Source organism: Rhineura floridana, chromosome 6 (genome assembly GCF_030035675.1).
Source record: "Rhineura floridana isolate rRhiFlo1 chromosome 6, rRhiFlo1.hap2, whole genome shotgun sequence".
Lineage (NCBI taxonomy): Eukaryota > Metazoa > Chordata > Lepidosauria > Squamata > Rhineuridae > Rhineura > Rhineura floridana.
The window spans coordinates 149,330,998-149,357,490 of NC_084485.1; the positions used below are offsets into that span (position 1 = coordinate 149,330,998).

At 42.9% G+C, this 26,493-nt stretch overlaps 1 protein-coding gene across 2 annotated transcripts in view; it reads right to left on the bottom strand.

Moving 5' to 3' along the window:
- Window positions 1–24,384, bottom strand: part of SMG7 (SMG7 nonsense mediated mRNA decay factor) — a 91,752-nt gene extending 67,368 nt beyond the window's left edge. Inside the window, exon 1 of one of the 2 annotated variants that reach the window (XM_061634063.1) lies at window positions 23,929–24,384. In XM_061634063.1, coding sequence (XP_061490047.1) covers window positions 23,929–23,957 — 29 coding nt within the window. In that variant the 5' untranslated portion in view covers window positions 23,958–24,384. The remainder of the gene's footprint in view (window positions 1–23,928) is intronic. The other variant, XM_061634064.1, reaches the window with a different exon arrangement.
- Between the last annotated feature and the right edge of the window lie 2,109 nt (window positions 24,385–26,493).

Sequence of the window (26,493 nt, forward strand, 5' to 3'; positions counted from 1 at the left end):
GAAAACACTTCACATAACCAATGATCAGCTGATTAGCAATTACAGGAAGCTTCTTTGGTGCTGGGGTTGCACCAATCAGCTGACTGGCACTGAAAGTGTTCTTCAAAGGAGGTGTCTGTAACCACTGATCGGCTGTTCCAGTGACCTTCTTTAATCTTCGACAGGTGTTGATCACCTGATGTCACCATGATGCCAGGTGCCTGGCAGGTGGGTGGTCCCACCCTCCTGTCAAAGTTGGCCTGCCAAGGGGTGTGGGGGATAGGATTGGGTCTGCCAGCCAGATCCAGTTCCCCTCTCCTGCCCTAGGCACATGCCATGAAGACTTTTGGAAAAAGCGAGCTGGTGGGGATTATAAACAGAAGCTTGGCGAGTATGCCAAGCCAATATTGTGGGTCTCTGCTCAGGAACCTACACCTGGATGGATCAGATGAAAAGAACAACAGCTGTCATCCACATATTAGTGACAATTCACCCTATCACTGAAGGATCTCTCCCCCAAGTTTCACATAAATGTTTTATGTAGCATGGGGGCCAAGACAGAGTCCTGTGTGGCTCCGCTTCACAACAGCCAAAGAAAGTAATAGCCCCTGAGCACAACTTTCTCTAGAGTCTACCTGTCTCCAACTTCTGGAAACAATCTAGGAGGATACTGTGGTTGATTGTATTGGAAGCTGCTGAAAGGTGTCTCTCCCTGAGTGAAGGTTATCAGTGAGGACAACCAAAACAGTGTCAGTCCCAGAACCTGGCCTGAAGCCAGGCTGAAATGGATCTAGAAAAACTGTTTATCCAAGAAAGGCTGGAACTACCATCCATTTCACTATCATAGCTAGAAAGGGAAGGCGAGATACCATTGTCATAGCTCAAGGGTCTAGAGAAGTATAAACACACACCAAAAAAGGTCTTAGAATAGCATCTTTCAATGACACATGTTTTTCCTCCCCTTAAAGAGACATTAATTATCTTCTGAACCAAGACTGCTGTTCCACTACAACAAAGTACTAGCAGCCAGGATGGACATGGATTGAGTGAGCAGGATGAAACCCAGTAAACTCCAAGAATCCTGTTCGTATCCCCTGTCAACCAGAGAATCATCCAATAAAATCTTATAAGAGGAAGACAGATAACTTTCACTGTTTTAAAACTGAGTGAAACAAGTCATCTACAAGTTACATAGCTGCTGTTGTATTTTAATCTAGTTAAATCTAAAGTTAAATCTAGAAATGCCTTTTTCTTCAAACAGCAGACTGTAAGTATCCCTACTCAAGGCACAGCCTGTTTAAAGTGACCTACTCCTAAGGAGAACATTATACAATCAGAGTGCTTCATTTATTCCCATCTGTGTCACAAGCTTCAGCCAAGTCTGGCTTCTGCACAACCAAAATTCACTATAAGGTAAGAATAGAAACAATGAACTTTAGGGGGAGCCACAGAGACAGCTGGTCTCTTGTCTACCCTACTCAAACAAACACACAAAACATTTACTGCTTAACACAAAGTGTGGCATCATACAACTTTAACTTAAACTGACTTTAGTCATATAGATGTGCACAAGCAATTCAGTCTTACAAATGGTTCAGTGCTGTTCACAAGCCAGTCTATGATTAAAGTCCCTCATATATAAGGTATCTTTGAAACCTGCTTGGAACTGAAGTATTTTTAAACAGAGGGAATCTATGTTTAAGTTAACAGGGTCTAATATAGTTAGAATTACTTGCTTTTTTATTTTATATTTTCATTTTCAAATAATCCAACAAAATTCAACAATAACCAGAACCCCCCCCCAACAGAACCCCACTCCATCCTCCCTTTCGCCCACTCCTCCCATACTCCTTCCCACTAACCACCCCACCCCTCCATAATCAACCTATACAATACAAACTAAACATACAGCTCTCTAGGACAGAAGCCTTATTATATACCAACATTTTTAAAGAAAAAGAATTATTAACTACAGAATCCATAAGCACTTGAAGGGACCTGGAACTTACCTGGTACTGTCATTCACTGTAAATGTCATAAATGGCCACCAGTCCACTGTAAAGTTGTCTTTTTTCTTTTTCCCTTCAGAGCCTTAATTTGGGGGTCATCTTTTCAAGCAATGCTGTCTCCCATACCTTCCAGTGCCAGTGATCCATACAGATGCCTACTAAAAGCATGCTACCAATAATCAACACCTCTATTTTCCTCCAAGAGTAAATTAAGTAGAACAAGCTCTAGCGTCAGTAGTATTTCTTGACCTGTTATCTGTCTGACGTAACCCCTTTACCTTAATCCAGAAGCTCGCCACTTTCTGACATTCCCACCATGCATGCTTACACCCTCCAGCCATCGCACACTATTGCCAGCATGCCAAAGAGATTTTAGTGATATGTGACAATCATATCATGTATTATTTTCAATGCCACTGCCCTGTACAAGGTTGCCACTGCTTTATATGGAAACTTCCCCCACATCTTGTCCTATAACCCCTCATCCACCTGGATACCCAGCTCAGCCTCCCACCTTGAACTGGGCCCAGAAATGAAGTGGCAACCAATGCAACTGTTTTAGAACAGGGGTTATTTAAGTTCTAAAACCAACTACAGTAGGGCCCCGCTTTTTGGCGTTCCGCTAATACGGCAGCTTTCAATTAGAGTAAGGCCCCACTCATACGGCGCTAGTTCCGCTTTTATGGTGTTTTTTGGGTGTCGGGCACCATTTTATTGACAGAGTCCCGCTTTTTGGCAGGTATCGCTTTTAGGTGGAGGTCTGGAACGTAACTCGCTGTATGAGTGGGGCCCTACTGTATAGCCAGAGTAATCTGGCCGCTGCATTTTGGAGCAGTTGAAGTTTCTGAGTCGTCTTCAAGGGCAACCCCACATACAATAATACTGCAATAATCCAATTTGGACGTTACCAGAGCATCGAGTACTGTGGCCAAGTAATATCTGTCCAAATCGGGACATAGCTCATGAACCAGATATAGCACTCCTAGCCACCAAGGTCACCTGAGCTTTCAGTGATAATGTTGGATCCAGGAGTACCCCCAAGTTACGAATCTGCTTCTTTCAGGAGAGTGCAACCCCATCCAGAACAGGCCATCTTCCCACCTCATCAACTCAACAACTTGGAACACGTAACACCTCTGTCTTTTCAGGGTTCAGTTTCAGTTTGTTGGCCCACATGCAGCCCATCATAGCCTCCAGACACCTGTCTAGTACCTCAACCATCTCTCCTGATTCAGATGGAACCCAGAGGCAGAGCTGAGTGTTATCCACATATTGGTGACATTTCACTCCAAAACCCCTGATGACTGGTCCCAGCAGATTTATATCAATGTTAAATAGCAATGGGGACGAGATGGAACCCTGCAAGACATCATAGGAAAGTTCCCATGGTGTTGAACAGAAGCCTCCTCCAACTACTTTCTGGAAACATACCTGGAGATAGGAGCAGAGCTGCTCCAGAAAGGTATTGTGGTCAACGGTATCAAAAGCCACCAAGAGATCAAGAAGAATGAGCAGGTTTGCACTCCCCCCATCTCTCCCTTGACAAATATCATCAACCAGGGTGACCAAGGCAGTTCCAGTGCCATGACCAGGCCTAAAGCCAGACTGAAATGGATCCAGATATTCAGTCTCCTATGAGCATGCCTAAAGTTGGACTGTCACTACCTTCTCAAGCATGTATTTGCCACTGGGTGATAGTTATTTAACACTTCCAAGGAGGTTGTCTTAAGGAGGGGGGACGCTGCTGCCTCCTTCAAAGTGGGTGGTACTCTACCCTCCTCGAGTAAAGCACTGATTACTCCCAGGATCCAGCCAATCAGCCCCCTTAGCTAGATCTAAGCTGCCAAGATGGGAGGCGGTTGGCTGTACTTCTTCAAACAGCTTGTCCACATTCTCAGGCTGCAATAATTGAAACTGATCAAGTACAGATGGAACAGACAGTGCACTGGATATCTCCACTGGACTTTCTTTAACCATTGCCTCCAACTTGGTCTGAATCTGTTAAATTTTGTTCCTACAGTACCTCCCAAAGTTCTTACAGGCTGCCAAGGGTGTCAGAGCAAAACCCTCTTGGCCAGATGACAAAAGCCCATTCACCACTCGGAAAAGCTCTGCCGGGTGCAATGGTGGCAGAGAAGTAGGCTTTCTTTGCCATTGCCACATGGTAGGTACAATAATGTGATCTCACACCTCATCAGTCAGATACAGTCTGAGATTTACACCACCTGCACTCTACCCAACTACCCTCCTGTTTCATTGTATACAGGTTACTGGAGTACCAAGGTGGCCTACGTGCTCCACAGCAACAGTGAAGGCACTCAGGAGTGCCAGCCATGTCCCCAGAACATTCAGGGATCCCTCAGATTACATAAGACTCCAAGGGCGGCCTGCAGCATGAGGTAGCTATCTTCAGCCCAAACCTCACCAGGGAATAATCCATCCATGACAATGGCCTCACAACAAACCACCCAACCAATGGGGTATTACCAATCCTCTCTGTGGCAAAGATCAGGACAAGGGTATGTTGGCTACATGTGTCAGACCAGTGATGAACTGAGACAGCCCCATAGTTGTCATAGAGGCCATGAAGTCCTGAGCTGGCCCATTTGAGGGAGCCTCAGCATTGATACTGAAGTCCTCCAACACTATTGTGCAGGGGTTCTCCAACACCACATTTGAGACTACCTCTGTCAGCTCAGTCAAGGAGGTTGTAGTGCAGTGGGGTGAGCGGTACACTAACAACATCCCTGTTCTGTCTCTCTGGCCAACACCACAAACAGTCCCCTAAACCCAGACACAGTGTGAAGTGGTCTCCTAGTGACAAGGGAGATGGAATTTTTATGGATAACAGTACACCCCACCCCGCTCCTCTGACTTAAGACTGGTGTTGCATCAAGTATCTGAGCAGACACAGCTAAGTTAGCTTACAGCCATGCAGCTCATCTGCTCAGATCTTGGTTATAGATGGTAGATGTTTTATTCTGGACAAACCTGGCATTCAGCAGCAACACCACCAGACCAGCAGGTTGGCTGACCAGCATCCCCAGATTCACAGGAATGGAAGTCCCATTCTCCTCCCCCTTCCCTGGCCCAGGCACACAATTCCCTTACCCCACTTCTAACTGCAGCAATAGAATGCAGACAACATAACAGATCCACCCATCCCAGCTAAACGACAGAAACCACCCCACCTCTCACCTTGGTGTTGCAAACACATCTTCCTCTCTCACCCATAGAGATCTTCTTCCACTTCCCAGTACAGGCTCTCACCCTGAGTGGCTCAAGTGGCTTTGTCCTGCACTCACAACATATACACTAACTGGTCTCTCATCCCAGCAAAAACACATGCTCAGAAACAGGACACAAACATCCAACAAACATCCCAGAAAAAAATAAAAAACAAAGAGGGGTGGCACCTTTGCCTTTGGACTGACCATAAATGGGGCTGGCCAACCAGTGGCAGCCTGCCATTCAACAACAGCAGGCCTTATCTAGCTCCCTGGAGCATTAAGTGAAGGCTTGTATTACAAGCTTGCCTCTAGGGCTACTGCTACACTGTGGACCAGATTTGGCTGCGAATGGCAGGTCACCTCCTCAGCCAGTGAAGGCTGCTAGAAGCCAAAGGGTGCAGATGAAAACATCCCCCACTCACCAGCAGCATGTGACCAGGTCAGCATTCCTTAGAGCCAACTTCGGGAACAAGATTGCTTATACGGGGTCAAGCTCTTCAACTTTAGTGTTACTTCCATTACAAAGTATTTTTTCCCCAAGTATGGGAGACATACAAACTCCTATCTTGGGAGTAGTTTGAAGCTGAAAAAACTAATGTGGCCACCAAGGCCCTTACAATCCCAAATTCATTCTGAGTTCATGAAAGTTACTTTATTTATTGTAGTTATGCCCCGTCTATTTCACAAGACAATCTGACATGATTAAGCAAGTACCATAAAATTCAGCACCAGCATAATTCAACCACCACTGGGCCTGCAATGCTATGCATACTCACCTGGAAGCTCAGCTCCACTTAACACAGTGTAACTTCAGAATAAACACACATTGAGCAGTTATTTAGGGAAGACCTACCTAAAACATAAATAGCTGGTATAGCACAGTGGGGAGGAGAGCCTGGCTGGGAGTCCAGAGTCTGTGAGTTCAAATCCCCGCTCGTGTCTCCTGGGTGTAAAGGGCCAGCTAAAGATCACCCCCACAGCGAGTGGCTCAGGCGTTACGTGCCCTGCCCCCTGTGCAGCCGTGGGCAAGCTGCAGAGTCCCAAAGAGCCCAGTTGTCCCCCAGCTGGCAGTTGCGGACAAGGAAAGGGCTGGCTTGTGCAGCTGTGGCAAGCTGAGCAGGCCCTAGCCAGCTGGGGAGGACTAGCCTCAGAGGGAGGCAATGGTAAACCCCCTCTGAATACCGCTTACCATGAAAACCCTATTCATAGGATAGCCGTAAGTCGGGATTGACTTGAAGGCAGTCTATTTCCATTTTACCTAAAACATGACAGCTTTTCTACTCCCAAAGGCTGTAATAATAGGCTTTGGTGGACTTCTTTAGGAAGAGAACTAAATACATTTGTTCTAATCTAAGCAACATTTTCCCCTCCTACCTACTTCCTTGAAACTACTCATCAAAGAGATCATTCTTGAAGTCAGTATTCCCCAACCTGGTACCCTCAAGATGTTGTTGAATTCTCTCATCAGCCACAGCCAACATGGGCAATGTTCAGGGATGATGGGAACTGTAGTCCCAGACATCTGGAGGACACCAGGTTGTGGAAGGCTGCTCTAGATTTCCCCATCTATGCTGGTTACTTGACAGACACAATGTAAGTTGAGGATGCCCTATCAAAATTTACTTAAGTGTCTCCCTGGAGGGATCTAGGTGAGGCTGTTTCTGTGATAGGCAGGGACATAGGAGTACAATTTACTAATGACTGGTAAATTTTAAAGTGTTTTTGGTGCTTTTGTTTGCCACCATGGGCTCCGACTAGGAGGAAGGGCAGGATATAAATCCAATAAAAGAAAAGAAAAAGGGCCTTCTCAGTGGTGGCCCCCGAATTATGGAATAATCTCCCTGATGAGGTACGCCTGGCGCCAACATTACTATCTTTTCGGCGCCAGGTTAAAACTTTCCTCTTTTCCCAGGCATTTTAATATTTTAGTATGTGTTGAAAATGTCCTGATTCTTCTGGAGAATTTTTATAATTTTAAAGTTTTTAAAAAGTTTAAATTTGTTTATATGTGGTTTATTGTATTTTGATGTTTGATTGTTGTACACCGCCCAGACAGCTTCGGCTATGGGGCGGTATAGAAATTTAATAAAATAAATAAATAAATAAATAAATAAAATAAACTTTCTCAAGTGAAAACTTTGTTCAGATACAGGCAAGTATTTTTAACAAAACTTGACCATTGTCATTTCAATATGTTTCAGTCTGCATCCAGTTTCCAACAGCGGCCAGTGAATGGTCAGATGCTTGTGGGCAGCCAATAAGCAGCATCTAACTGACTGCTGTTAGCAATATCCCCTACTGACTGTCATTCCCCAGTGATTGGTATTCAGAGGCATGGTGTGCTCTGATCCTGTTTATTTATTTATTAGATTTATTTCCCGCCCTTCCTCCCAGTAGGAACCCATGTAGGTTGTAATCAGTCATAACTTTTAACCACTGACATGCATATCTATGTGGGGGGGGTGTCAGACAGGATGGGATGGAGGTAGTTCCCCCCGCCATGAACCATAATTACCAGAATCCCGACTTGCTGTCTTTAAAAGAAAGTAAATTTCTAGCACTTGTATTTATTAATAATTAGTTTATTTGGAACATTGATAATCCTCTAAACATAAGAAATGCCAACTACAATGTGTAAAACAACCAGATAAACACAGTTCTTCAAAAAGTAACCCATACTGCCCGTGAGTCAATTCATCTTTCTGGGAAAGCCTTTAGAAATAGGAGAGTTTTTAGCATCTGATAAAATGCATAGTGTCAGAGCCTTTCTAACTTTAACAGGCAGTGTGTATCACAAGGCAGGTCCTACTGTGCTGCAGAGCATAATCAAAGCCACCATGAAATGAACCTCCGGCATATGCAGTACATGAGGAGCCCCACCCCCAAACGATTGCAGTGACGGACAGGTATAAAGGGGGTGTGGGGCTCTCTCAGCAATCCTGATCCCAAGTTGTTTAGGGCTTTTACACTAACAGTAAATTTAAATTTGGCCTGGTAGCATACTGGTAGCTTCTGCGGTTTCCTCAGTACTGGTGTTATGTGCTGACAGATGGCAACCCCAGCCACAAGCTGTGCTGTCGCATTCTGCATTAGTTGCAGTGTTCAGAGAAGAGATGTGAAATTGCGCCCCGGAAAAAAACATGAAAACTCAGGAGAAAAAAGCGTTTTTCCAAACTTTTTTGGGTTTTTTCCTGGGCCTACACGGATCCAGTTCAGAGTAAACATAAGGGCAACCTCATAATGCGGTAATCCACTCGTAAGGTTATCAATGCATGGATCATCCCAGCCAAGCTATCTCTGTCTAGGAATGGGCAGAGCTGGTGCACTGATCAAAGCTGGTAAAAAGCACTCTTAGTCACTGAGACCACTTGAGCCTCCAGTGACAAAAAACAGATCATGGGGTATTCCCAGACTATGTTCTCGTTCCTTCACAGGGAGTGCAACCCATCTGGAACATAAAACAGCCCTATATCCCAGACAGTAAAAATAATCACTAGCAAAGCCACCATCCTAACAGGATTAAGCTTCAATTTATTGACCCTCATGCAGTCCATCACTGAGTCCAGACACTCAACCTGGGCTTTCACAGTCACACCTGATTCAGGTGTCAGAGAAATTGTCCTCACCATACTGATGAGTCTTTGCTCCAAATCTCCTCATGACAACACCCAGTGGTTTCATATAGAAGAGGGGCAAGACAGCACTCTGTGAGACCCCAGGCATAGTTACCAGGGCACGTCCCCCAACGCTATTCTTTGAAACCAACCCTACAGGTAGGAACCGATCCAATGAAGAATAGTGTTTCTCATTCCCACCTTGCAGAGCTGGTCTAGGAGGATACCATGCTCACTGGTATCAAAAGATGCTAAGAAATCAAGTAAGAGTAATAGGGTCACACTTCCCCTATCCTTTTCTTGATAAAGGTCATCAGGGTGACTAAGGCTGATTCAGTCCCAAAGCCAGGTCAGAACTCAAACTGGAATAAGTCTAGATAATCAATATCTTCCAAGAATACTTGCAATTGTGCAACCACAACCCTCACAATCATCTTGCTCAAAAATGGAGCATTACCAAGCAGATGATGGTAGTTTTAAAACACTGTGGCCAGGAGTAGGCACACTACTGAAGGGCAACAGGCACCACCTTCTGGTGTAAAGCAGCATTCCCCACACCCTGAGCCCATCTCAACAACTCCTCCCCCAGATTTAATCAGACAAGAAGGGCAAGGGTCCAGAGGGCACGTGATCAGCTACATTACTGCAAGCACTTTGTCCATATCATCAGACCGCATTAACCTAAACTTATCCCAAATAATAGAACTAGAATTAGCATTGAACCCCACAATTGGACTTGCACTCAAAACAGTATCAACGTCTCCAGAGAGACGAGCAATTTTATCCTCAAAGTGCCTTGCCAAATAGTCACAGCAGACTAACGGTCCAGAGATCCATTAGCTAAGGAAAATGTTAACTATTCTGTCCGTTCATTTTGTGAGAAACTAGCTACTCCCACCTTTCAGTGTTTTACCCATATCGTTACAATGACTGACATTTTGGAAAAACGATCTAGACAATTAGACCAAGAGAAACATCTGTTCATTGTCTCAAGGAGGAACTTCTTGGTTCATGTTTAAGGCATTTTCTGGTCTTCCCTGGTGAGGAAGTGACTGCTGCTTTACTACAAACATTTTAGAAATCCAAGATTTTAGTGTAGCTGTGATTTGGCAATAGAAAATCTACCCCAAAACAACAGGCAGCAGCAAAGACAGGAGTTCATGTTTTTCTAACTCAGGTCTTAAGTCACATCCCTCAAAATGTAATTTTCTTAGTTCATAAACATTTAAAAATGATCCTGCCAATGCAGATCAAGCCAATCATTATTATATCCATATTGCAGGCAGTGGGACTGTAATTGAGATAGTATAGATTACACCAGCCCTGCCAGGCAACCCAGTTTTCTTATGCCCATTTTGCTGGGGGAGGGGTAGAGTACTGAGTAAAAGATACATTATTTTATGTATACTTGTTTTAAAACATTTTTGTAAATTTTAGCTATTTTATCAATATTTTATTGTGTGTACTACTTAGACAGTTTTATGATGAAGTGGTTTATAAATCTTTCTAAATAAATAAAAAATAATATAGTCTAATGTTGTGATCTTTGTGTGTTGAATTTTTAAGAAAATGCATTGGTGGGGTGAAGTTGATTGTTGCAGCCATACAAGAGTTGTACAAGTGGAAAGGAGTCAGGGAAAGAACAGAGGGTTTCAGCTGTTGGTAAAATGATGTCATCTTGACACTTGGTCTACCCAATAAGAAACAATGGAGTAGTAGACCTGGTATACAAGTTTCTTGGAGGCCACGTTTACACAGCTTGATAAGACCTGGGGCCCAGGCCTCATGATCACTCAGTTCTACCAGACATGGAAGACCCGATCAGATGCTAGTTGTGTATTTACTTTCCGCCCCTTCCCCAAAAAAATCTTGTGGATGTTCATGGCAATTACTAACATCCTCCATGAATTTGGCTAAGCCATTTCAAAAACCGCCTAGGTTAGAGTTCATCAACATATCTTGTGGCCGTGAATTCCATAATTCAACTATGTACTGTGTTAATTACATGCTTTTGGACATCCTTAACCTCATCAAACCATTAGGCTACACTGGATGATCCCAGGTTCTAGTATTATGAGAAAGAAAAACCACTTTTTCCACACCATGCTGTTTCCAATTTCTATCTGAATTATATACATTAAATTCAAGAGCCAAAAGAATCAAGATAACTTCTGATTCATAAAACCCACAGCCCTCTTCAGGATTAGGCAAATAAACAGCAGTACCTTTAAAAAACAAACAAACATCAACTTAAAATGAAAATCTCCTTTCTAATATGTTGATGCTAAAGCTCAGAAGGATGTTGAAAAGTCTGCATTGTCTAAGAAAAATTATTTATTTATTATTTTCTTACATTTACATAGCACCTTTCCTTCATGAAGAAACCCAAGGTGGCACACATGTGTTTCCCAGGTGGTCTCCCATCCTGGCACTGACCAGACCCAAATCTGCTTAACTTCAGCAAGGTGGTGGCCTCATGTGCCTTCAGACCTATATGAAGATATATCACATACAGTATAATATATATACTGAGTGGGACATAAATCAAATAAATAAAATCAGATAAAATACACAAAGATATTTGTAATTTGAATATTCAAAATTTTAATCCCAGCCTCTCTTTGTCCTGTGTTTAAAGAGAACTTATTTTACACAAATATGTGCAAGAGGTCTCAATACTGTTTTGCTTCATCAAATGCAATGTTCCATTTGCACACCGCTTTTGCAAAACATAAACAGACTGCAATGTCATGCTTTGTTTGTCTATTTTCCCATAAAATAGTCTTAACCTTGACACTTAAACACCTGCTATCAAAGCTCCTGTCCCAGGTCCTGTTTCCTGGTAGCTGGTACCTTCATCCTCAATTTACACATCGTCCAATTCCTGTTCTTCACTTTAGCGGTTCTTCTCAAATTAATATTACTTTAACTGGCAATGCCTCACAATTGCCAGTGAAGAATCCATGTGAGATAATCATTTTTCCAAAAGTAAACATAGTTCCAAAGAGTCATTCCTGTTGTTTAAGAAAAACAGCAGCTCTTTAGTGAAAAATGGTGTGACAGTGGGAAAGGTCAATGATCCATGCTTTGAAAAGATCCCAAGCTTCTTCATAATGTACAAGTAAGCTAAACTGCGAGAGCTAGTGTGGTGTAGTGGTAAAGGTGTTGCACTACAACCTGGGAGACCAGGATTCAAATCCCCACACAGCCATGAAGCTCACTGGGTGACCTTGGGCCAGTCACTACCTCTCAGCCTCAGAGGAAGGCAAAGGTAAACCCCCTCTGAATACCACTTACCCTGAAAACCGTATTCATAGAGTTGCCACAAGTCGGAATCGACTTGAAGGCAGTCCATTCCAAGCTAAACTACATGCCAAATGGGTAGGCTCAATTCTGTGAGGCATCAAGCCTGTCTAGCATTTGGGACACTTTGTATGCAGAAGGTTCCAGGTTCAATCTTCAAAAAATCTGCTGATTTTTTTTAAACAGGACCAGATAGCAGGTATTGGAGAAAACCTCTGTCTGAGACCCTGGAGAACCACTGCCAGCCACAGTAGACAATACTGGACTAAATGGACAAATAGTCTGACCCAGTGTATGGCAGCTTCCTATGTTAGAGTGGGCAAATTCAGACTGCTCTCTTTCCAAGGGGTGTTTGCAATATACAGGTTCATCCTTCACGCTATAATGATGGACATTCTGCTAGTATGAAATAAAAAGCAGGCTCCCAATGGGAGCAATGTAGGGTTCTGCATGCTCCCCACAAATATTGCCCATTTTACAAAGTATGACCATAGCAAAGGGCTGAAACAAATGACTACAGCTAACGCACTTACATGCAGAACAAATACCACATCTCATTTAAATGCACTTATCATGCATATCAGCCTGTTTGCTTCTAGCACTACCACAACAGCAGCACACCTCTCTAGGCCGACATGCTAACACAAACAATGCTGCTTTAATCTGAATTTGCTGTTTTATCATTGTCTAATATTATGCTTGTTCAACTGCCTTGGAAACCTTAATTGACAATGTGAGATATATATTTCTTACATTAAATACACACACACACACACAAAACCAATGGGCAGATGCACATGTTTAGAGTATTTATACATGACTGTGTGAAAAAGTAAATTACCTGGCCTATGTTTTTAAATGATTGTTCATAGTGCTGCTGTTGTACATTTTGTAATGGTGTTTTATATTGTGTAAGTTGCCTTGAGCAGGCTATGCCCAAAAAGGTGGCCTATAAATAATTTTAGAAATAGGCCCTTATGTCACAGACTCCAAATACTAGACACGTAGGAGAAAGAGGAAGAGAATGTGCATGCCCACTTATGTTCTCCCCTACCCACACATTAAGCTCTTGGCAATGAGTTGACTTCATGAACAGGAAAGAACATCATACAGGAGGGAACAGAAGCAACAAGAAAACCTTTCCACAGAAGTTGAAAGAACAATATATTGGAAGAAACATGGAGAATGCCAAAGAAAGAAATGTGAGGCAATATTTTTAGAAGAGCTGAACCATGATTTATTACAGAAAGGTAACTCTTAGAAGATCTTCAATGTACAAGACATGTTCTAGAGCTAGTTAAGAGGTATAAACACTAGTTCAAATGATTGAAGACTACAAAAATACACTTAGATGCAATGTTCTATTTGGAGGTAAATCAATCTCATTGACTGTATCTATGATCTGTTAGTTCACATATTATACTTCTCAAAACAAGCGTGTACGTACTCGTAACAGGTTGGGACTGCTTTCATGACAAAGCAACTTAGGTTACAAAACCAGCCCACCTTTGTGCCAGGCGTGGGGATGTGTGTTAATTGAGTGGAAGTGTCCCCCTGCCCAGCTCTGCCAGACTTAGTCCACAGAGCTCCCTGATGCACCCACCCAATGGAGTGTTCCGGGACTGGCCCACTCTGGGATTCGCTGAATCCTGAGCTGGCCCACTCCATCACCTGATAGCATCAGACCCAATCTGGGCATAATCAGTGTGCCAGCTCCAGGCCTGTCCTCCTGCATTCAACTCTGGCCCATGTGAGCAATGATACTCCAAATGCAGTGTGGGTTCTGATGCTCTGACATGCCCTACCTCTGTTTAGATAGGGTTTGTTTTGTCCTGCCCATCTGTTACCTACCCTCACCCCAAGATTGGCCTTATATTCATCAGCATTCTAGACAAACTATACATACTCTGGGTTGCATCAGCCACTGTGTGTGAGTGGTACAGATTTTCACTTGCACAACGGGACGTCACGTCTCTCTCCTCTCCCATGCACACCACCAAAATCTGCTCTAAAGAGATGAGGGACCCTCTACAGCAGATTCTGGGGACATGGGGGGGGGGCTGCAGGGAGAGAAGTCCTGTTGCATGAGTGGATGTCCGTTCATACAATGTTGAATTCTACCCCTCTGCAATTAACAAAAATCCTGCCAGTTCACATTGTATTTCTTTATTATGTATGATGTATTCTGCTTCTGCTAGTTAGGAAAAGAGACAATGACACTGAAATCCTACTCTCTAAATACTGGAAAACACCAGGTCCAGTTTTACAGATTTCACTAGGCTCGCATCACACACAACAGTGAATTAAAGAGTTCCTTTAACTGCCTCTCTCAGTTGAACTCATTATGATCTAAAAGGTAAATCAGCCAGCTAGATCACATCGCAGCCGTAGTCTCCCATCTGAAAGCCTGTAATATACAATGCTATCACTCAAAGCCATCAGCAAGCGCCTGCAAATGTCACATGACTTCAAGGATAAAGCTTTAGTTTGATTTGCAGTATAAGCATAATCAGAAATAAGACCAAGTTGCACATGAAAAAAATATTGCTGTGTGCATACACAAGCTGCAAGAATCAACATATGGTGAACAACATGATCAAACTTCTTTAAGCACAAGAACATACAATGCAAATGTTCATCATGAAAAGTGTGGTAATAATTACTGTAGATGAATATTGTTACGTATTACTAAGTGTAATGTAATGAAGGATTAATAAAATTACTTTTTTTAAATTAAAAAAGAGTTGGGTATGTAGACAATTGAAGATTGGTCTACATTTTCAGGTCTCAGAATGACAACTGTTGTTTCTCCACTGCTAAGCAGCAATCAGACATGATTTTCAGGGGAGAAGCACTGGCAGGGATATGTGCCTCTTCTTCCACAATCCTTTCACCAGGCACTTTCCGCCCAACCATATTCCCCAGAAGTGTTTGCCATGTCAAGAGATGGATGTGCCTGAGGATAAGGGCTGAAGTGCACAACCAGTTGTGCATGCCACTTCTTCCCTACAAACCACCACATGCCCCTCAGTCTTCTGCAGTAAAAAGGCTTCCAGAGTCTGCAGACCCATGTTTATTACTACAAGTGTAGACTGCCCCTGCATGATCACAACATAAGTAAGCAGGTAAACAAAAGCAAACAGCACTCAGCCATTGGCTATGGCTAACACCAGGATCTACAGGATGGACATTCAAAAACCGCAAGAACTCAACTGATCTCTCAAGTTCAGTACAACTATGCATGCACAACACACATTTTATTATTTTCCAGCTTCCCTTAATCAGCGAGACTGAATAGTGTATGAATTCAGATAGTATAATCCTCAATGCACACAGCATCAGGGAAGAAAAGGGAACCAGTAAGAGTGCAAGAACTCTTGAAATCCTCATGGGCTTGATTGAAATAGGGGAGGTAGGTTAAGCACAAATCTGTATTGAACTTCTTTCTGAAGTACTAAATGTAAGATGAGTCTTTTTTGAGCTTTTTGAAATTAATATTATGGAGGTTGCAGAACCTTATTAAGCAACGTACTGCACAACCACCTTTTGAAGACCACAGGGACAGCAGCAGGACTCCACCATAGATCTTTCACTGTCTGTAGCAGTCACCTATTAATTAGGACTACCTTCCTATGGTGAATGCCTAGGGATACATAACATGCTATGAGATCTTCAATCCACAGCACACATTTTCCAAAGCTTCAGCTCTCTTTGACTACTGCTCTGAAACCCATCAGGAAGAAATAAAATTGACAAAAAAGCTTCTCTGCCACAGTTATACAATCTGAGGAAGCTACAAGACATCCCCCATTTTTCTAATCCCACAGAAACAGTCCTGTAAAGTGCACACTGGCAAAGAATGCTCAGAGACTAATTTGTTGGGGCAGGCCTACATATAGAGATCCTCAGGTTCTCAAAGGGTGCTCTTTGTGAAACTCAGTGTCAAATCGCATGCAAGCTAAAACAGAAGTCTATAAAACGGACTACTTACAAGGCATTAATGAACTCCAAGTATCCAGACTGTTACTATGTATGTAATATAATTTAGAACAGGGATAGCCAACTGGTACCCTCCAGAAGTTGTTGAACTCCAACTTCCATCTGCCTGTTCAAGCATGGCCTACAGTCCGGATGATGGGAGTTGTAGTACAACAAATCTGGAGGGCATCACGTTAGCTTTTCCCTGATTTAGAAGCAAATTTAACATACTTGAATATCTGGATCAAGACAAAAGGCTAGGCAGATAGACGGACCAAAATAGGCACAATTGAGCACATACTACCAGTACAGTTATCCTCCCACTTCCTTTGGTAGCAGAGCTGGTAGAACTGATTAACATGAATATGAATCTCACGGAGAGCCAGAAGCCAGAAATTGGGGGTTGGGGGACAGGAAAGAAATTCTAGGGAGTTGCAACTCTCAGAGAAGGGGTACAGTATTAAAACAATAGATCTGAAAGAAAACTGCAGCAAAAAATACCAGTTTTCAAACTGTAGTTCAGAGAACCCTGAGGTGAAACTTATTAGGGATTCTTCTCACTGAATATCAGTAACTGTAGCCAAACTTTCCCAAAAGAAAGTTTGGCAAACAGCGAAGTGTTCCAGATGCACCCTCAATTCACACAGAACAATGAAATGTCTGAACTGACCAACCCTAGAACATGTCCCATAATCTTCTACATCACACAGGTTCTTTGGAAGACATGCCCATAAAAAAGAGTTCCCCAAGACAGAAAGCTTCAAAACCACTGATCTTGAGAAAAGTAAAGACCCATAACCCACACTACTATTTTTTTTTTGAAAATAATTTCTGCAAAGAATAAATCAGAGGTATGGAAGTTGTAGCTCTCCAAATGTTGGACTCCAACTCCATTCAGCCCAGCCAATAGTCACAGTATCTACATTATCTATGTAAGATGTATCAAATTATAATACCCATATAGAGATTCATCAAGCCCTCTAGCTCTTGATATATTTCCAACACAATACCCAATGCCAAATAGATTTCTAGTCTCTGGGCTATGGCAACATTGACTTCCTTGTTACCATAAAATGCTAGGGGCAGTTAGGAACCTGGATCAAACTGAAGTTTCTACCAGCTTCTGCAACTTTTAGATCTCAAAGAGACTATGACTTTTTGCCCCTGAGAATTCTATACCAAGTACATCAACAGTATATATTAATATTTCAAGCTTCTCTCCAAGATATAATCTTTTACCATTTAAAAGAATTTAGTAATTGTGTTTTAATTGTGTTGATCTGTTTTATAGGTCAAACATCTGAGTAGGAACAAACCTTATAGAGGGTTTGCACTCAGAAATACTGCAGCTGAGTCAAAACTAGGGCCAAGAGGAGTAGCTGTAGCACCAGGATAGGATAAACGTGCAAAATTAAAGCCACAGAAGAGGATTGTTTCTTCTTTATGTACGAACTACTCTTCTTCTCCCCACTCCTCCACAGGAAAATACTTTGAAAAGATAAAATATAGAAAACCTGTAGGAAATAGAAGCCATTTGGTAAGACAGATCATTTCCCCTCATTTATCGCTCTTGCCTCTCCCTAAATTAGAAGTCAATAACTGATGCCCAAATACTGGCAGATTTACATGTGCAAAGTTAAACAGCCACCTTAAGGTGAAAATAGACAACATAAGATCACGATGGCTCTGATTCACAAGGTATACTAATTTCACATCAACTGAGAGTTGATGTAATTTGGAAAGACTATTCCAAATTCCTGAAAGACTATTAATGAAGTCTTTGAAACTTAATTAGAGTTGATATATGAAACATTTTTCAATTTCATTCACTAGAGTTCAAATAGATACTTGAATTAATACTGATTTCACTTTGAAACAGGCTCAAAGGAGACCCCACATTGCTACTGAACCTAGTGGTAAACTGAAATTTACAATACTGCTCAACACTGAAGTATCCAGTCAAATATGAGATACAAACAAGGATTTCAAAATCATGTATTTTGTCCTCTACCGAACCCTTATGATGCATAACTGAGAGAGCTGAAGATACTTTAGCCTTGGAAACATTAAATATATTCTGAATTTTGCACGGGACTGGTTTAGTTTGTGTACTGTGAATGTCTGCAAGGCCTGAAGGTGTGTTTGGCTTCTTTAAAAAGCAATAGTGAAATCCTCTGCAAGTTTACTGAGAAGTAAATTCTACTATGTTCAAGCTTACTTCTCTGTTCCTCTTATCACTTCTGCTTTGTTGCTTACAACTGCCACAAACTGCATATAATTCACCTTTCACCATAGTACTTCTAAGCATGTTTGCCCTACAACTTTACCACTATGACTATCAGTGGCTAACTACTACTGGAATTGTACTTCTCTAGTTGTAACTATTCCTTGGCAGACCTTTATTGAAGGATTATCCAGCAGCAATTAATTCTGTTACCATCTACATACAGCAGCTGAAGTGATTAAGACTGCAATCCAATACACACTTACCTGGGAGTAAATCCCACTGAACCCAAAGGAGCTTAATTCTGAGTAGACATGTATTGGATTGCAGCCCTCGTGGGGCTAGAATATTTCCCCGGCCACAATTCATTTTCTCTTTTCTCCAAGAAAAAATTATTAACCCATTATTTTTGGAAAGGGAAAACATGAACAATACCACATGTTTTGGAACAGCTATAAAGGGTTTATTATGTATAATCCTAACAGAATTGTCACTACAGATGTAATGTAAATATGCAACTAGTCAAGGAATAGAAGCAAACAAGGTATGGATTTCTAGAGTTTTTAAAAAAGGGATTTTCACCAGATTATATGGAGAGCTTCTTGACTATAATGTATATGCTGAGCTACCATTATTGACTGTACAGAAGCTTCTGCAGATGCAGAACTCTACAGTTCATTTTATGATAGGGCAAGCCATTAGCATTACACCAGCATCTTCACTGTTTCCTCTAGTGCCTCATAGATTCAACTGAAAGGTGCTAAATATGCACTGCACAATCTGAATAAAAATACCTAAAATATGGCTTCCTTCTCATGATGCATCATGACCTCCAAGATCAAGCAAAAGTGCCACCTTCAAGTTATGATCTATGCACAATTAACACTGTAAGGGCATACAAAGAGACACTGTCAGTGGCTGCCCTGCAGTTATCTGAAATATTTATATGCTGCTTTTTCAGTATTTTTCAGCAAGTGGCTTACAGAGGAAAGATAAAACCATAATCAGATAAAATCAATAAGAACAGAGTAACAAACATAACCACTAAAAATGTATTAGTCAGAAACGTCATTCAAGAGAGATATCCTGTAGATCTAATGAAAAAGTAAGACTTTATAATCCTTCTGGAAAGAAAGCAAAGAAGAATCATCCCCAAGTTCCAAGGAGAAATCATCTCCCAGCCTTGTGGGGACTTAGCTGCAGTTCTGTTACTGAAGCAGATATTTATGTTACACAAACAAAATGCAGAGAAAGCAATACCTACCTTGATGAAGATGCCAGGAGAGTTGATAAATGGAGATATAGTTTCCAATGAATGTGGGTTCCAGGCCATCTAGAGCATTATAGCTTAAAACCAGCATCTTGGACCCAGAAGCACAACAGCCAGTAAAGTTGTCAAAACAAAGACTGCACATGTCCCTGTCTGATATTTAATAAGCAACATGCTGCAATATTGAGCAGGAGCTGAAGCTTCTGAGCCATCATCAAGGGCAGTCCAGTATAAAGTGCATTACGGCAGTCAAGCATGGAAATGAGAAAAGTAGGGATCTGGTAGGACAAGGTCTCTTGTTCTTGAAAAAGGCATGCAGCTTCTTCAAAGAGCTCTAAGAAGATGGAATTGACAGTTACCTGCTCTAGAGACTATAGCAATCTGCTTCTCAAAAAGGCAGACAGGGTCCAGGGTGACACCAAGGTTGCAAACCTACACAATGGCATAACGACCCTATTGATTGACAGCATGTAATACCCCTCCAGGACACAAGGATTTCCCACCAGCACCACCTCAAATTTGTCTAAATTATCTGTTCAACATCATCCTTCCAAACCCAGCAGCAAATCCTAGTTAAGGACTGAAATGGAAGCTCCTGGATGCCTACTTAATAAGGTACAGGACTGGGCATCAGTGTATTGATGACACCCAATCCCAAAGGTCTAGAGGAATTTGCACAATAATTTCATACAGATGTTACACAGCTCTAGAGCTCTACGCCCTGTGGAATGTCACATGCTAATTCCCATGGGGCTGCACTCACCTGTCTAACGGTATCTCTCTGGATCCATTCAGATTAAAAGGAATGAAGACACTGAAGAGCAAGTCTTGACACCCCGAACACATACTGTGAATGGTTCTGAAGAATGATGTGGTCCACAACATCAAAAGCAGCAGAGAGCTCTAAGAAGGTCAGCAAGGAAAGTGTTTCCCAAGTCAATCTCCAGGTACAGGTCATCTATCAAGGCAGCCAACACCCTCTCCAATCCAAACCAGGTATCAAGTCAGATTGAAAATGGATCAAGGAAGGATGCACCATCAAAGTACATCTGGAGTCACACCTATTCCAACAACTTCCCTAAGGAGGGAAGACAGGACACAGGCCTATATATGGATAGACCCTCCTTATTCAGAGATGCTTCTTTTAGGAGAAGACAAATCACAGCTTATTTTAAAACAGAAACAAAAAATATAACCCCCTGCCCTATTCTGTAGGCATCTGTATCTGTACAGCTATCCTGTAGCTAAGAAAATCATTTAGAGCTCTCATTTATGTGCCTCTATGCTATAAACAGAGAAAGGAAGAACAGTTCTCAGCCGGCCTGTAGCTGGGGGGTGAGGGGCAAATGAATGTGCCCCCCTCCTAGGATTTGGGGGAAGAAATTTCTTTTAAATTTGTGACATGACAGACAATGACAACCTCCATTAAAAGAATGACAGCTTGTTTTAAGAACAGGAGCAATTTAAGAATAGGACCCTCTGAAAAATTCAGTGAATAAGGCAGGGTGAATTCACAATAAAAGCCTCATATGGAAGAGCTCCCAACAGTCTGCTCACTCAAGACTTTCTCTGATTGAGGGTGGATTTTTCATGATCACAGTCACCCTAAAATTACTGAAGGTATCCTGAAAAAACAGCCTGTATAGGAATATGCCCCTTGAACAGATAAATATTAGAACTTTGAATTATGTGGTAAAGTTAGACTCCACCCCTTCGCCTTTCCTTTGTTCTGCTTTTCATTTTCAGTTGTGCTGCCTATCCAGCCAGCAATAAAGAAGCATGTTTGTTTGCCTGCAGTAAGAAGGAGGAGTTTGTTTATTCTGCAGTCATTACAATGAGTAGAGCAGGATTGGGTGCTTATCGCTAAAGCATAAAATAAAGAGATAACTTAAAGTGATCTGAAAAAAATGGCTACCCTTTAACTCTTTTAAACCACTCACTATACTCACAATCATACTGGCTATTTTTTCTTCTTTTTCTTGATTAATTGATGGCAAAGGATGGAACAGCCCTAGAGGAATAGAAATATTGCTGTGTACACTGCAGGCTAGCTAGCTGACTGGCTGGATACCTAGACTGTAACTCAGACCTAATTTCTGACTTTCCCATTATGTGCAACTCAGCATGAGGCATTTTCAGGGTTTGTGCAGAAAAATCAACCCAGCAACCAATAAAAAAAAAAAATCAAATTGCTTTCCACAATGAGTTTCCAGTTGCTTAGTTCATCCTTTATATAGTAGCCAGTTAAAAAGTTCTCCCTTGTTTGCCCAACAGGAAGGAAAATCTAAAGGCCAGGAGAAAGACTACAAGGAGGGCCTCTCAAGTAGGAGTTATAGTATTTATTTTCTCTCTGCCCTTCCCTAAACTTGTAGTATGGACAAGTTTGTTTTTTGGGTGGAATCTAAAACTGAGATACTTAATGCAGCATCAAAGCCAAGCTCAGGAGCTCACTGTCTTTACCAAAGGAGTTCAGTTCATGAAGAATCAGAACACAGAGACCGATCGCAGGTGAAAGGGGACTGTGGCTACAGGCAAAGTCAAGCTTTTGAGTCTGGTATTCCTGGGGATCTCTCAGACAATTCAACAGATTAAACTTCATTCATGTAAGTTAACACACTCTCTGGATGGAGAAGTGAGGGGGCAGGTCACTGCCTTTCCCTTCTCCTAGCCTGGCCCTCACATCCTCTCCACCATTGGGGGGGATTGGCTGGCACTATGCGCCTCTCCCCTCCAATGCCCCACCTAGAAATGCAGCTGCCACACTTAACAAGGAAGGCTGGCTACAGGGCTGATTCTCGGTCTTCACTAGGATGACAAGATTCCAGAATGTGTCAATCGAATATGCTATCACAGAGCTACAGTATGTCCTTGATAAGTTGCTGGAAGTGAAAAGCATATAAATCCTTTAGCAACAATAATCTATCATTTAAACTAATCTAAAGTTGATCAAGATGGCAGAGTAATGTACAGTATTATCTGAAGCACAAATGACTGAAGACCTTGCTGGGAAGAATTATTCCCTTTATCCATGGCTGTGTTATTCTACACCTTCATGATTTACAGTACGCACACCTTAGAGCAACAAATGCTTCCTGGATTAGCTTAGAAGAAGAGAACTTTCAGACTACCTGTAGTCAGATTGCTGTCATTTGGAAATTAAGTCTATAGGAACTTACATAAAGGAGCTCAAGGTACTTAGCCTATTGCCACTATAGGTTTAACTTTACACATGAGGTCAAATACTGGTACCATTTAACAATGTGGAGCAGGACTGTATAGCATGATTGTGACACATCTATCCAATACTGCAGAGCTCATGCAGAAAAACAAGCAAGTTAAAATACATCTATGACAGCAAAGTTGTCGTGCTCAGCTTCTAATTTGCCACTACACAGCACCTTTAAGTGATCAAGGGTCCCTCACTTCACTTCCCTTAACAGCCTACTCCTCTCTACCGTGCAGTCTTCTCATTTGCTCATCCAACCATCATCTCTCCCATCAGCCATGAAACGTCATCGCCCTTCTGTACATTCTCATTTCTCACTGTATCTCCCCCTCTCAGCAAGAGCAGTAAAGCTATTCCTCCACAATAGTAGTCCAATCTTATTCTCTCTTGTCTAGCATCTTACCCACCCCATTTTACTTGTTCCAAATATTGACACCCTACTTCCTGCCTCACAGGGCTCTTCTAAGAAGCATGCATTTCATTCTCTCGTTTTAGTATGCCTTTGGAGGTGAATGTGGTTACATGAGACCCGGGTGGGTGGGGGAATGGGAAGATGTCTATATTCCACTTCTCACCTTTTACTAATTGAAATTTCTTTTTAGGTACAGTTGTGTCACCCCAAACCCCAAATCATGAGAACTATGCACAAATTCCAAACTCACACTATTACATTTGTGTGTGTGTAGTCATATTCACATTGTGTAGACACATTACACCGATGAGTTGGTAGATGAATTTTTTTTAAACCTATACATATTTTTGCTGCATGGGCATCTGACAGCAAAGATAACCAAAGCCGGAATCACAATGTGAGAAGTCCCTCATCAGAGACTATATCCTCCTCTCACCACTGCCACCCCCTCCACCACCACCACTCAGTATCCTCCCGTGAAAGGGCTCCTGTGGCACAGCATCCCTCACATGCACGCCAGCCTCTCCCAGGCTTAAATTCCCGGTGGGGGGGCATAAAGAACGATATGGAGAGGAGGGACACAACCAGCCCATCCATATTTCCCAGGAAATGTCAATATGCCCCCACAGACACGCTCTCACCCATCACCTCACCCCCCGACACTACCCCCTCGCCCTCCTCACCGGAGATACTGAGCGCAAAGCAAGCTCATCCTCCGCCGCCGCTCGCTGCCCGCCCGTCCACGCCGGCCCTGCCCTGGGGTCTCACAGCTCGGCCCCTCCTGCTGCCCAGGAGCCGCCGCAGCCTGTACTGCCGCTGCCGCCGCCTCCGGCCGCCGCCATCTTCCCGTGTCAGGTCGAGACTCTTCCTGGAGGGGGAGGAGGCGGGAAAAGGGAGGGGGGAAAGAGATAGCAGCGAGGGGAGGGGAAACGGCTCCGCTCTCCGCCTCCTGGCCGAGGAAGGCAATTCTCGCGAGACCCACTCGGGCCACCACCTCCGGCTTCGACAACGCCGCCTTCACTCGCGCAGATCAGCCAAGCAGGCGCTGGCCAGGACTCTGGAGATCTTTACCGTCAATGCCTTCCACCCCCACTTAACCCACACTTCCGGCCGCGGCTCAAGCTCCAGCGGACACACTTCCGCCTTAGTGCACAGCAAAACCCTTCCCTCGTTCGCTCGCGCCCTACGGGCCGACCTCCTATTCCGGTTTCCTATTGGGTGAGGTGATACCATGGCGACGCGGAGTGCGTGGGGGTGGAGGAGGGGATGAATAGTGGTGTGAGTTATCGTCATGACAACCACGGCGCGGCTCAGACCTGTGCTGCTTCTCTCTTGGCTCTGACACCCGGGTCTCTCTCTCGCGCGCGCGCTCTCTCTTTTCCTGATCCTTTCACGTTGTTAATCCTCATCTTTCAATCTCACCTTTTCGTCGTGTCCTATGCCATCTGCATACATTAGTTTCACATCACCGCAGCACGATCCAAATTAAGGTTTACTGCGAAGTAAATCTCACTGAATTTAATGGGATTTACTGCTAGAAGCGTGTGCGACATTGCACTCCTTCCTTTCGGCCAGGGCTTGCCGGTGTCTTCTCTGCCCACCTATTCCAGAAGCCACTCTCAAGTCCTAGAACTTGAATTTTCCTCTTTTGTATTTGGAGGTTATTTCCTTGTCACTTCACGACTCGTGTGTGTGTGCGAGAGAGCGCCATTATGGGGGCTGGAGACAGTAAATTCTGGAGTCTGCCAGGCTCTTTCATTAACCTGTAAGATTAAACTGCACACCCACAGTGTGCCAGATTTCACCCTGGCTCTGCTCCTAAATGGTCAAATTCCATTTTCTCCCCAGTGACCTGCCAGATTCTTTTAGGCTCTGCCCTGCTGCCACCTGACCTGGTTGTCCCTTTGGTTTTGCACATGGGACCCACGTTTTTTACATCAAGGCCACATTCACATCCCACATTTATTCCACTTTTATTCCACTTCAGTCATGGCTTCCCCCAAAGAATCCTGGGAAAGATAGTTTGTTACAGGTGCTGACAGCGGTTAGGAGCAGGGCTGTGGAGTCGGAACACCAAACCTTCGACTCCGACTCCTCTATTTTTCTACTGTCCGACTCCACCCAAAATTGCTTCCAACTCCACAGCCCTGGAAAGGGCTGTAAATGTCTTTTTAAATTGGAAGCTCTTGTAGGAGCATTTTTATTGCTGCCTGAATATGCGCTGATCTTGGCATCACAGCATTTGTCTTCGTCTGGGTCCTGTGTCATACACTGACACACAAAATGTTTTCCATCTTGAGTTATGGTGAAATGCTCAACTACAGCTGACTTCATAGGAAGCTTCTTTGACATTTGGAATTTATATTTTTAAAAATTTGTCATCAAAATTTATTTTGAAGCCGGAGTCGGAACATTTCTACCGACTCCGACTCCACCTAAAATTGCTTCCGACTCCATGACTCCGACTCCACAGCCCTGGTTAGGAGACTCCTATTCTCCTCACAAAGCTACCATTGCCAGAGTGGTTTAACAGTCATTCCCCCTTCCCAGACAGCTCAGGGGGAATAGGAGTCTCCTAGCAACTCTCAGCAGCCTTCACAAACTACCCTTCCCATGATTCTTTTGGGGAAGCCATGACTGTTTAAAGTGGAATAATAGTGGAATAAATGTACGGTGTGAATGTGGCCCAAGTCTTCACATTACAGTATCGGGGACATTCTGAGTGGACTCCTACATGATTCCGTTTTGTTCCTACTGGTTTTCAGCATATGTGCCAGTGACCCCAAGCTCTGCCTGATGTAGTAAAGGTGGTGAAGTATAATGGCTACAGGAGTGAGCTATGAATCAAGAACTTCCCACTAAGTGACCTCAGGCAAGCCTGCCCCCCCGCCACACAATGTACTGCTTTTATATTTTATTGTATTTGGATTGTATTTGTATTCTATATTTATTGTGAAACACTTTATGGAGGATGGTTCTCAAAATGTGGATTATAAATCTAAATAAGTAAAAAACTGAATATACTATCTGCAGATAAATTAATTTCTTATTAAATGACATATTAATGTCACGGCTTACAATCAGGGTTCTTGGCAACCTTACAGCCATATCCTAGGATGGCCCTGGATTCATTTCATATTAGGACAGTGCAGAGAGAGGCCAGGAACAGAAAAACATTCAATCTGTTTCTCTCTGAGTCAGGAAATGCTTTCTGCTGTGTCATAGTTTTAGTGTGGGACATGAGGCAG